Raw genomic sequence first — 11,381 nt, 5'->3', positions numbered from 1 at the left:
AGTAAAGAACGTTATTTTAATTTGTTTTAAATTTCTTATTTATTTCTTGCGTAGTTACATTTTTGTTAAGATATAAGCTCTACATACTTAACATATGACTAACTTATTTGTTTTCATTAAATTAAAATAATTAAGTAATACAATAAACCACAACGCCACGCGATATTTACGTCAATATATTCAGTTAAGATCACTTATTGATATTTTTCCAGTAATATTGAGTAACATTCTTTAGCTTATACTCAATATAACATATTATACGTTAAAGCTCATTTTCTCCTTTCCCGTTATTACATAATTTATTTTATCAGTAAAAACTATACAGCACAAGACTCACCTAATGTTAATTTTTAATAATGCAAATATTAATATGGTCTAGTTTTTCCCTCTTAACCCAAATCCATTTGCTAGCTAAAGAACGACTTTAATTGTCTTGGGGATTTTGCGATTGAAAGCGCATTTCGAGTTCTTACAGGCAACTGAGAAGTAGAGTTGGGAGGACGATGATAAATCTTTATATATTATATATTTAACGTAAAAAATCAAATGATAATTAAGTCAATTTAAGGTATATGATTCCCGCACTGTTTTAGTCGCTACGTCATCAGCTTACTATGGTAACGGGTTTGCTAATTAAACTCGAATGTTTTTGAAAAACGTGTGCCATAAGCCCCTCTAGTTGATAATGTCTATTAATAGTGTTACTAAAGGAACAGGTATTAACTGGAAAAGTTCTAATCACCGATTTAATGTAGGATAAGTATTGCCGATTGACCTTAGATATAAAAAGCGTGCGAATTTCAATCAGCCCAACAGAGTCCAATAGACGATTCAGTCGTCTAGAACTGGGAACTATTACAGCTGATCAACTCCAACTTTAAAATGTGGTACGATTTACTTTCAGTGGTGCTCCTAATAAGTACAACTCAAGGTAAGTTTTGAAGAATTACAAACCAAGGATTAAAAAAAAAAGTATAAGCCATATTATTTTCCAATGAGGTATCCTGAAACAGAATAAAATTGATATTTAAAATAAAACTTGATTCTTATTTTTTAAATTTATCATAAATATTTTGATATTAAATTTATATAGTAAAAATGTATTCTTAAAAGAAAAAGATGCTTTCAATTGTTGTCGCATTGCCAACTTTAACTTTGCTAACGCGTAGAAGCTGTTAGCTACAACACGCTCAACGGAAATACTTATTTTTCTGTGGTTAACAGTTTTATAATTCAATGTTTATTTTGATTTTAAATGTATATAGTAAAAATGTATTCTTAAAAGAAAAAGATGCTTTCAATTGTTGTCGCATTGCCAACTTTAACTTTGCTAACGCGTAGAAGCTGTTAGCTACAACACGCTCAACGGAAATACTTATTTTTCTGTGGTTAACAGTTTTATAATTCAATGTTTATTTTGATTTTAAATGTATATAGTAAAAAATGTATTCTTAAAAGAAAAAGATGCTTTCAATTGTTGTCGCATTGCCAACTTTAAGTTTGCTAACGCGTAGAAGCTGTTAGCTACAACACGTTCAACGGAAATACTTATTTTTCTGTGGTGAACAGTTTTATAATTCAATGTTTATTTACTTGTTTAGTTACTTGTAACAAAAAAATTTAAAAGACTTTCTATCATTTCAAAGCTGTTTGCTACAGCATGCTCAAGGAAATACGTTATCTTTCTGCCTTTGAAAATATTTGCAATTCATTAAAGAAAAGAACGTTATGTTACTGTGTTTTAAGTTTCTTATTATACCCGTTTCTTAAAAAATAAGTAAATGGGTATATAATGTTCGTTGAAATGTATGTAACAAGCAGAAGGAGGCATCTCCGACTCTATAAAGTATATATATTCTTGATCAGCATCAACAGCCGAGGCGATGTAGCCATGTGTTTCTGTCCGTCTGCCCGTCCGTATGAACAAAAGCATCTCAGAGACTATAATAGATAGAGCAACCAAATTTGGCACACAGATTTTTGTATACCCCACGCAGATCAAGTTTTTTAAAATTGAAGCCCCGCCCCCCTAAGCCTACGCAGCAAGATCGGACAAGTAGAGCCGCAGTATTAACGTGCCAAAGTTCTTGAAGCAAAATAAGCTCCTTAGAGTATGCAATAGTTTTAATATTATTAGACTCAACAAAAATGCATCAAACAATTCTCATCTGGTTCTGAGGACGCAAATATAACATTCGGCTTGAATCGCCAATCGAGTCAACTCAAAGAGTTGGCCTAATATCTTATGTATTAAGTTTCAACCAAGTCACAACAGCAACACAATATGGCATTCAAACCTATTTATCAATCTTGCGCCTTAGAACTATCAACTAGTTCCTAATTTATCTCATACAATATTTTGTAAGCCATAAAAGTTTGAATTGATTTCAAACTAAGCAGTTGTTACTTGAATTAAACTTGAAGCAGTTGCTAATATAAAGCAGCTGATAACCTGAGGATGTTGAAACAATTGTGAACATGAAGCAGTTGATAACCAAAATCAGTTTTTAACCTGAACAAGCTGCTAATTTTCAAATTCTTAGGAGGAGGAGGCAAATTGAGCAACAAGCCATGGCCCAATAGGGGATTCAGGGCAAATAATAATAATTTTTAATCATAATAGTTAATTCTCAAAAAACATTCTTTCTTAAAAAAAATTTGTTTACAATACTTTTATATATATTTAAATTAAGTGACGGGTCGGAATCTCGACCATAACCTTTCCCACTTGTTTATTTCTTGCGTAGTTACATTTTTGTTATAATATAAGCTTTAAGTTGCGACGTCATATATTCTACATACTTAGCATATGACTATTATATTTGTTTTCATTAAATTAAAATAATTAAGTAAAACAATATTCCACAACGCCACGCGATATTTACGTCAATATATTCAGTTAAGATCACTTACTGATATTTTTCCAGTAATATTGAGTAACATTCTTTAGCTTATACTCTATATATTCTACGTTAAAGCTCATGCTCTCTTTTGCCGTTATTACATATTTTATTTTATCATTAAAAACTATACAGTACAAGACTCACCTAATGTTAATTTTTAATAATGGAAATATTAATTTGGTCAACATTTTCCTTCTTAACCCAAATCCATTTGCCAGCTAAAGAATGACTTTAATTGGTTTGGGATTTTGCGATTGAAAGCGCATTTCGAGTTCTTACAGGCATCTGAGAAGTAGAGTTGGGAAGACGATGATAAATCTTTATATATAATATATTTAACGTAAAAAATTAAATGATAATTATGTCAATTTAAGCTATGTAATTCCCGCACTGTTTCAGTCGCTACGTCATCAGTTTACTATGGAAACGGGTTTGCTAATTAAATTCGAATGCACTTGAAAAACGTGTGCCATTAGCCCCTCTAGTGGATAATGTGTTACTAAATAATAGTGTTACTAAAGGAACAGGTATTAACTGGAAAAAGTTCTACTCACCGATTTAATGTGGCATAAGTATTACCGATTGATCTTAGATATAAAAGGCGTGCGAGCTTCAAGGATTACAAAAAAGAAGTATAAGACTTATTCTTTTCGAATGAGGTATCCTGAAACAGAATAAAATTGATTTTTAAAATAAAACTTGATTCTTACTTTTTAAATTTAACATAAATATTTTGATTTTAAATTTATATAGTAAAAAATGTATTCCTCAAAGAAAAAGATTTTATCAAATTGCTTAACTTTTATTACAAATAAAAATTAATATGAATATTATTTAAAACTATTAAAAAGTTTAATATATACAATAAGTTTATGTTTGTTTTGAAATTTTTTTTTTTACATTCCGTACATAATTTTTTTTTATTTGTACCATAAACTATAGAAGACTTATTTGGATTTGTAAATAAAAATTTAAAATAGTTATTATTTAATGATATCATTATTTAGCAAAGACTTGAAAAGCTTTTATTTAAATTGGATAAAAATCCGCAAATTCTTTTTAATTAAATTTTTTACTTTTCCTCAGCTCAAAGTAGTAATGTCGAAGGGAATTATGACTTGGAGATGATCGAGTTTATGGACATGGTGCCAGATCCCGATGGACCAATAGATTTTATTTTGCGCAGCTCCTTTCAGGAGGAACCCGATGATCTATTGGCGACTCTAGAGGCTGATGAGTACAAGGACGCCGAGCACTGTGAATGGAATAAATGTGACAATGATCTGAGTAAACCAAGCGGAATTGGAAGATTTCTAGATCTGGCATTTTTGAAGAAGATTTTCCACAATCTGAATCCCTTCGCTAATGCCAATCATCGCATGTTCTTCTACCTATTTCGACGCGAGTCCCCCGAATGTGGTAGACAGTTGGATTTCAATAATAAGAGAAAATGGCAACACGCTGGATTTAACAGTTCTCTGCCCACAAGGATCATCATACACGGTTGGATGAGTCAGTCAAGGGGTTCCTTTAATCGGGATGTGAAGAACGAATATTTGAAGCGTGGAGATTACAATGTCATCGTTGTCGACTGGAGCTCTACTTCTGCGAACATCAATTACTTCTCGGTGGTCAAAACAATCGAGGAGTTTGGTGCCCAGCTCGCTCAGTTCACCCGGCAACTGAACCGTCGATTTGGAGCCAGCTTTGATGATATGTATCTGATTGGACATTCGTTGGGAGCTCAGATTGCCGGATCTGCCGGCAAGCGAATTAAACCGGAGCAATATAATACCATCTTTGCCTTGGATCCGGCGGGACCAAAGTTTCGTCATCGCAGCCCCGAGTTTCGCATTGATCCCAGTGATGCCAAGTATGTGGAGTCCATGCACACCAGCGGTAACTTTGGCTTCCTAGGGCCCACAGGTAGCGCCACCTTCTATCCCAACTATGGTCTCTATCAGCGCAACTGTTTCTACCTGGGCTGCTCCCACATTCGAGCCTATCAGATGTTTGCCGAGTCTATCAATTCGCCGGAAGGATTTTGGGGTACTCCCTGCACTCGAGACAGTGGCAAGTGGCAGTGTGACCAGACTCATCGACAAGCATATCAAATGGGCGGTGAGCCCTCCATCGAGAAGAAGGGTATTTACTATGTGAAGACCTCGTCTGGTGAACCTTTCGCTCTGGGCAGACGTTAGGGATCCCCTAGAATAGGGTCTAATTCTGAAATACTCTATAGTTCTTATGTTATTTAAGCATGATGTTTAATTCACTCTCAGAATTATCCTATATATCATAAGTATTTTTATGATTTTATAACTTATGATTCATTTTGCAAGAATTTCAGAGTTTGAAACTCATATAAGTCCTGTATATTTCACTGAGCTTAAAGCTTTCGTTTTATATGAAACTTAAAGCTTTCTTAACACTGTGATAAGTATTTTTAAAAGATTATCTAATCTAAATTGTCAGAACTTAAGAATTAGTTATAACGATTTTCTTGCAGGGGTGCTCCTTATAAGCACAACTCAAGGTAAGTTTTGAAGAATTACAAACCAAGGATTAAAAAAAAAGTATAAGCCATATTATTTTCCAATGAGGTATAAAAAAAAAATGTATTCTTAAAAGAAAAAGATGCTTTCAATTGTTGTCGCACTGCCAACTTTAACTTTGCTAACGCGTAGAAACTGTTAGCTACAACACGCTCAACGGAAAAACCTATTTTTCTGTGGCTAGCAAATTTATAGTTCTAAAATAAATAACACAATAAAATTTAAGAGGGTTTAATTGTTATTTATTGTCATATAAAACTCTAAATTTTGTAATCTGTGACAAATTCAAGCATAAACTTAATTTTCGTCACAACGTAAGACCTTCCTTCTATCATTATAAAGCTGTTTGCTACAGCATGCTCAAGGGAAGACGTTATCTTTTTGCCTTTGAAAATATTTGCAATTCATTTAATGTAAAGAACGTTACTTTACTGTGTTTAAAATTTCTATTTTTTTTTTGCGTAGTTACATTTTTGTTAAGATATTAGCTTAAAATTGCACCTTTACATTTAAGTTGCGACGTCATATATTCTACATACTTAACTTATGACTAACTTTTTTGTTTCATCAAATTAAAACAATTAAATAAAACAATTAACCACAACGTCACGCGTTATTTACATCAATATATTTAGTAAAGTGCACTTACTGACTTTTTTCCAGTAATATTGAGTAACATTCATTAACTTATACTCTATACATTATACTTTAAAGCTCATGTTCTCTTTTGCCGCTATTACATATTTTATTTTATCATTAAAAACTATACAGTAGAAGACTCACCTAATGTTAATTTTTAATAATGGAAATATTAATTTGGTCAACATTTTCCTTCTTAACCCAAATCCATTTGCCAGCTAAAGAATGACTTTAATTGGTTTGGGATTTTGCGATTGAAAGCGCATTTCAAGTTCTTACAGGCATCTGAGAAGTAGAGTTGGGAAGACGATGATAAATCTTTATATATTATATATTTAACGTAAAAAATCAAATGATAATTATGCCATTTAAGCTATGTAATTCCCGCACTGTTTCAGTCGCTACGTCATCAGTTTACTATGGAAACGGGTTTGCTAATTAAATTCGAATGCACTTGGAAAACGCGTGCCATTAGCCCCTCTAGTGGATAATGTCTATTAACAGTGTTACTAAATGAACAGGTAATAACGGGAAAAAGTACTACTCAACGATTTAATGTAGCATAAGTATTGCCGATTGATCTTAGATATAAAAAGCGTGCGAACTTCAATTAGCCCAACAGAGTCTAATAGACGTTTCAGTAGTCTAGAACTGGGAACTATTAAAGCTGATCACCTCAAATTCAAAATGTGGTACGATTTACTTGCAGTGGTGCTCCTAATAAGTACAACTCAAGGTAAGTTTTGACGAATTACAAACCAAGGATTACAAAAAAGAAGTATAAGCTTATGAAAATCAGACATGGAGAATCTAGGAAAATTTCAGACATATTCTTTTCGAATGAGGTATCCTGAAACCGAATAAAATTGATTTTCGAAATAAAACTTGATTCTAATATTCTTAAAAGAAAAAGATTTTATAAAATTTTTTAACTTTTATTACAAATAAAAAATTATTTTAATATTAAAAAGTTAAATATATACAATAGGTTTATGTTTGTTTTTCAATTTTATGATATTTACATTCCGTACTTAATTTTTATTTTATTTGAAACATAAACTATAAAAGACTTATTTGGATTTGTAAATCAAAATTGGAAATAGTAATTATTTAATGATAGCATTATTCAGACAAAGACTTAAAAAGCTTTTATTTAAATTAAATAAAAATCCGCAAATTAATTTTTATTCCAATTTTTTTTTTTCCCCAGCTCAAAGTAATAATGTCGACGGGTATTATGACTTGGAGATGAACGAGTTTATGGACATGGTGCCAGATCCCGATGGACCAATAGATGTTGGTTTCCGCAGCGCCTTTGAGGAGGAACCCGATGATCTATTGGCGACTCTAGAGGCTGATGAGCACAAGGACGCCGAGCACTGTGAATGGAATAAATGTGACAATGATCTGAGTGAACCAAGCGGAATTGGAAGATTTCTAGATCTGCCATTTTTGAAGAAGATTGCCCACAATCTGAATCCCTTCGCCAATGCCAATCATCGCATGCTCTTCTACTTATTTCGACGCGAATCGCCCGAATGTGGCAGACAGTTGGATTTCAATAATAAGAGAAAATGGCAACACGCTGGATTTAACAGTTCTCTGCCCACAAGGATCATCATACACGGTTGGATGAGTCAGTCAAGGGGTTCCTTCAATCGGGATGTGAAGAATGCGTATTTGAAGCGTGGAGATTACAATGTCATCGTTGTCGACTGGAGCTCTACTTCTGCGAACATCAATTACTTCTCGGTGGTCAAAACAATCGAGGAGTTTGGTGCCCAGCTCGCTCAGTTCACCCGGCAACTGAACCGTCGATTTGGAGCCAGCTTTGATGATATGTATCTGATTGGACATTCGTTGGGAGCTCAGATTGCCGGATCTGCCGGCAAGCGAATTAAACCGGAGCAATATAATACCATCTTTGCCTTGGATCCGGCGGGACCAAAGTTTCGTCATCGCAGCCCCGAGTTTCGCATTGATCCCAGTGATGCCAAGTATGTGGAGTCCATGCACACCAGCGGTAACTTTGGCTTCCTGAGGCCCACAGGTAGCGCCACCTTCTATCCCAACTATGGTCTCTATCAGCGCAACTGTTTCTACCTGGGCTGCTCCCACATTCGAGCCTATCAGATGTTTGCCGAGTCTATCAATTCGCCGGAAGGATTTTGGGGTACTCCCTGCACTCGAGACAGTGGCAAGTGGCAGTGTGACCAGACTCAGCGACAAGCATATCAAATGGGCGGTGAGCCCTCCATCGAGAAGAAGGGTATTTACTATGTGAAGACCTCGTCTGGTGAACCTTTCGCTCTGGGCAGACGTTAGAGATCCCCTTGAATGGGGTCTCATTATGAAATACTGAAATACTCTATAGTTCTTATGTTATTTAAACATGATGTTTAATTCACTCTCAGAATTATCCTATATATCATAAGTATTTTTATTTAAATATTATATTTATTGTTTTATGTTATTAAACTTATGATTAGTTTTGCAAGAATTTCAGAGTTTGAAACTCATTTAAGTCTTGTATATTTCACTGAGCTTTAAGCATTCGTTTAGTTTGAAACTTAAAGCTTTCTTAACACTGTGATAAGTATTATTAAAAGAATATCTAATCTAAATTGTCAGAACTTAAGAATTAGTTATAACGTCAATACATTATTTACACTATCTTAATAATAATTATGGTTGATGGTTGGTTAATAATAATAAAATAAAAAATTTGGAAGCAGATGACATATTGCTCTAATTCATTTCCTGTTTCTGCTTCAGACAAAATTATAAATAATTTGTAATGACATAAGTTGGAATTACAAATAATTTATAAATTTTGTAATCCGGTTCTGTTAATTATTTACAATTTATGCAGAAGTTTCTATAAAATTCAATTTTCAAACCATCAGAAAATGAGAATCATAGTAACTATCTTGAATACTATATCATCGAGTCCGAGAAACTGAATATTTTCCATGATCAATAAAGTGCAATTTGCATGTAATTGTTTTTTTTTGCCAATTCAACTTAGATAATATTTGTTTTCTTAGCGTAGAAATGTGAATTTTAATTAAAGACATAAACTTGAGATTTTCGCAACTGCACGAAAGTGTCCTATGCAAAGGAGTAAGGACCAAGGACTAAGACTGAGATTCTAAGCGCATGCAAATGTTGTCTGGGCAATTCAATCTTTGGATCTGTAAAATATGCGACTCGTGCAGGGCGCTAATTGCAGCAGATAAATACGCCGCAGAGCCATAATTACGACAGACAGATTACGGGTCGCACTTAATTGTCGACCGTAAAGTGTGGCCCGTATCTTTGAAGCGTCGCCGTACTCGTAATCCTGCACCAAGGAAAGCTCCTTCCCGATTTTAATTATTCGGCGATGCCTCTGCCCCACGCCAACGTTTTCTGCATATTCATTGGCTCCGAGCAACGTTTTGATTTCCATTATGGCCATTTTACTAGCAGTTTTTTCTATATTTTTTGGCGGAAAAACTTTGTTTGCAATGTGGACGCTGCGATAAGCTGTCCGAATGGGTTAAGAAATCGCTAAGCTACTTCGGCTTCAGCGAAGAAGATGCACTCATAAATCCAAAATGCTTAAAAAATATTTCCAGCATGATAATAGAAGAAAATTTCCTTGACTCTATCGCTATCTATTTCAGCAGTGGAGACTATATTAACCAATTTCAGAGCTGCAAACATATTTTAAAAGAATTGAATTTATGTATGTATACATAAAACATATACATAAAGCTGTATATTTTCTTGAATTACAACTCTTACTTTTTTTCCACATTTTTTTTAAATTTTTTTCGTAAAGTACTATAATCGCAGCTGAAGAGATAAAACTGAGATCCTTAGCATACTTACATATTTGTCTATAACTATGCAACAATTTATTTTAATTGCATTAGAATCTTAAATAGATAAAATTATTCTTTACTACCCTTTCAACAGAAATAATTCTACTTACTTTAATAGCGACATATTTAACTAATTATAATTAATTTAAAATTTTTTCCTACATCAAGTTAGCATTGAAATCGATTTAAACTTAACATGCCTCGGTTGAAAGCATTTATCCTCACTTCTAGTACACATTTCGGTCAGAAAAGATCTAAAAAAAACACAAAAAAATTATATAAAATTACATTAACATTTTTTCAAAATTTTGTAAAGGTTTTTTCTTTCGTGTGGTAATAGTATTTTTCAGTCATGGAATACGGTAACGGAAACGGTCAGTATCAATCTATGGAGGGTTATGGTATGTCCGCTCCTGACGGACAGTGCCCAGAGATAGGTCAAGATTACGATCAGTCCCGTTGCTATGGCAATGGATCGCAGTCCTATGATGACTCCAGGAACTATCAAAGTGGTTCCGCATCCTTTGGGGGTCCTGGCTATCGCAGCCCACTGCGTTACAATAAAGTCATGCGGGAGATGAACTCTCGCAACGGTCTATAGTAAGTATGAGATATAGATAGATAAATATATCTATACTTAATTATAATTTTTCTTATAGCTCGCCAATGGATCGCCAAGGACCAGGCAGAGGTAATGGCGATTTCTACAACTCGTTGCCCGGTATAAGCTTAAATTTAATTCTATGAGACATCTTTGTAACATCGGTCTTATTTCAGGTCTCGGAGGATACGAGGGCCAAATGTATCAGTCTCGTAACTCTGGTAATCCCGGCAATTCATATTATTAGACGTGCATCCCTGTATTCCTTGGCTTAAAATAGTGATTTTACAATTGGATCTTTGTTCCTATTTACTAATTAATGTAAATTCTCAATAAATTATTTAAAAAAAAATATATTTAATGGAATTGAATTGCTTAGAATGTAGAATGCTTAAATCTAATTAATTTATATCCATATATCACAATCTGACGGAATTTTAAAAAATATTATGATATTATTATGATATTGGTTTCAATCGGTAAAGTAAGGACAGCTGATAAATATAGTAAGTTATTTTACAAGGACATCAAATCCTTGGCGAGCCGAACGGCTTTAAAATATGTCATTCAAGTGCGTGGGCTATGCTCGTGTCGAGTATGCTCGACAGCAGTACTCACTTTTTTTTTTTTTCATTTTAATGCGGCATATAATAATGCACTGTTCCTTGAAGTATATTGTTTAGAGCTAAGGCCCGTATCGAGTAGACCAGAAAACATTGTTTAAAAAAAAAGGTGCCGTAAAGAGAAGAATTTAAGAACTATTCCATAGGAACTTTCAACCGGCGGAAATTTCTAGTCTACTCCATACCGGGCT

At 33.8% G+C, this 11,381-nt stretch overlaps 2 protein-coding genes across 3 annotated transcripts; both read left to right on the top strand.

Moving 5' to 3' along the window:
• The first annotated feature begins 838 nt into the window (after positions 1-838).
• Positions 839-8,526, top strand: LOC117780926 (phospholipase A1 2). Of its 2 annotated transcripts, none has more exons than XM_034617621.1 (2): positions 839-931; positions 7,308-8,526. In XM_034617621.1, the coding sequence occupies exons 1-2, from the start codon at positions 883-885 to the stop codon at positions 8,420-8,422; spliced, it is 1,164 nt and encodes a 387-aa protein (XP_034473512.1). In that variant the 5' UTR covers positions 839-882; the 3' UTR covers positions 8,423-8,526. The 2 variants fall into 2 exon arrangements, with proteins under 2 accessions (XP_034473512.1, XP_034473511.1); XM_034617620.1 differs by lacking the exon at positions 7,308-8,526 and adding an exon at positions 3,990-5,365.
• A 1,707-nt stretch (positions 8,527-10,233) lies between these two features.
• Positions 10,234-10,921, top strand: LOC117780590. The gene is made up of 3 exons (XM_034617176.1): positions 10,234-10,566; positions 10,626-10,687; positions 10,744-10,921. The coding sequence occupies exons 1-3, from the start codon at positions 10,319-10,321 to the stop codon at positions 10,812-10,814; spliced, it is 381 nt and encodes a 126-aa protein (XP_034473067.1). The 5' UTR covers positions 10,234-10,318; the 3' UTR covers positions 10,815-10,921.
• The last annotated feature ends 460 nt before the right edge of the window (positions 10,922-11,381 follow it).

The sequence above is a fragment of the Drosophila innubila genome (assembly GCF_004354385.1).
Source record: "Drosophila innubila isolate TH190305 chromosome 2L unlocalized genomic scaffold, UK_Dinn_1.0 4_B_2L, whole genome shotgun sequence".
Taxonomy (NCBI): domain Eukaryota; kingdom Metazoa; phylum Arthropoda; class Insecta; order Diptera; family Drosophilidae; genus Drosophila; species Drosophila innubila.
The sequence above is the reverse complement of the archived record's forward strand: the minus strand, read 5'-3'. Positions and strand labels throughout refer to the sequence as shown.

Coding starts and splice junctions, on each gene's coding strand:
- LOC117780590 (XM_034617176.1), top strand. CDS start 10,319: ATGGAATACGGTAACGGAAACGGTCAGTATCAATCTATGGAGGGTTAT. Junction 10,567..10,625: donor AACTCTCGCAACGGTCTATA/GTAAGTATGAGA, acceptor TTTTTCTTATAG/CTCGCCAATGGATCGCCAAG. Junction 10,688..10,743: donor TTTCTACAACTCGTTGCCCG/GTATAAGCTTAA, acceptor GTCTTATTTCAG/GTCTCGGAGGATACGAGGGC.
- LOC117780926 (XM_034617621.1), top strand. CDS start 883: ATGTGGTACGATTTACTTTCAGTGGTGCTCCTAATAAGTACAACTCAA. Junction 932..7,307: donor CCTAATAAGTACAACTCAAG/GTAAGTTTTGAA, acceptor TTTTTTCCCCAG/CTCAAAGTAATAATGTCGAC.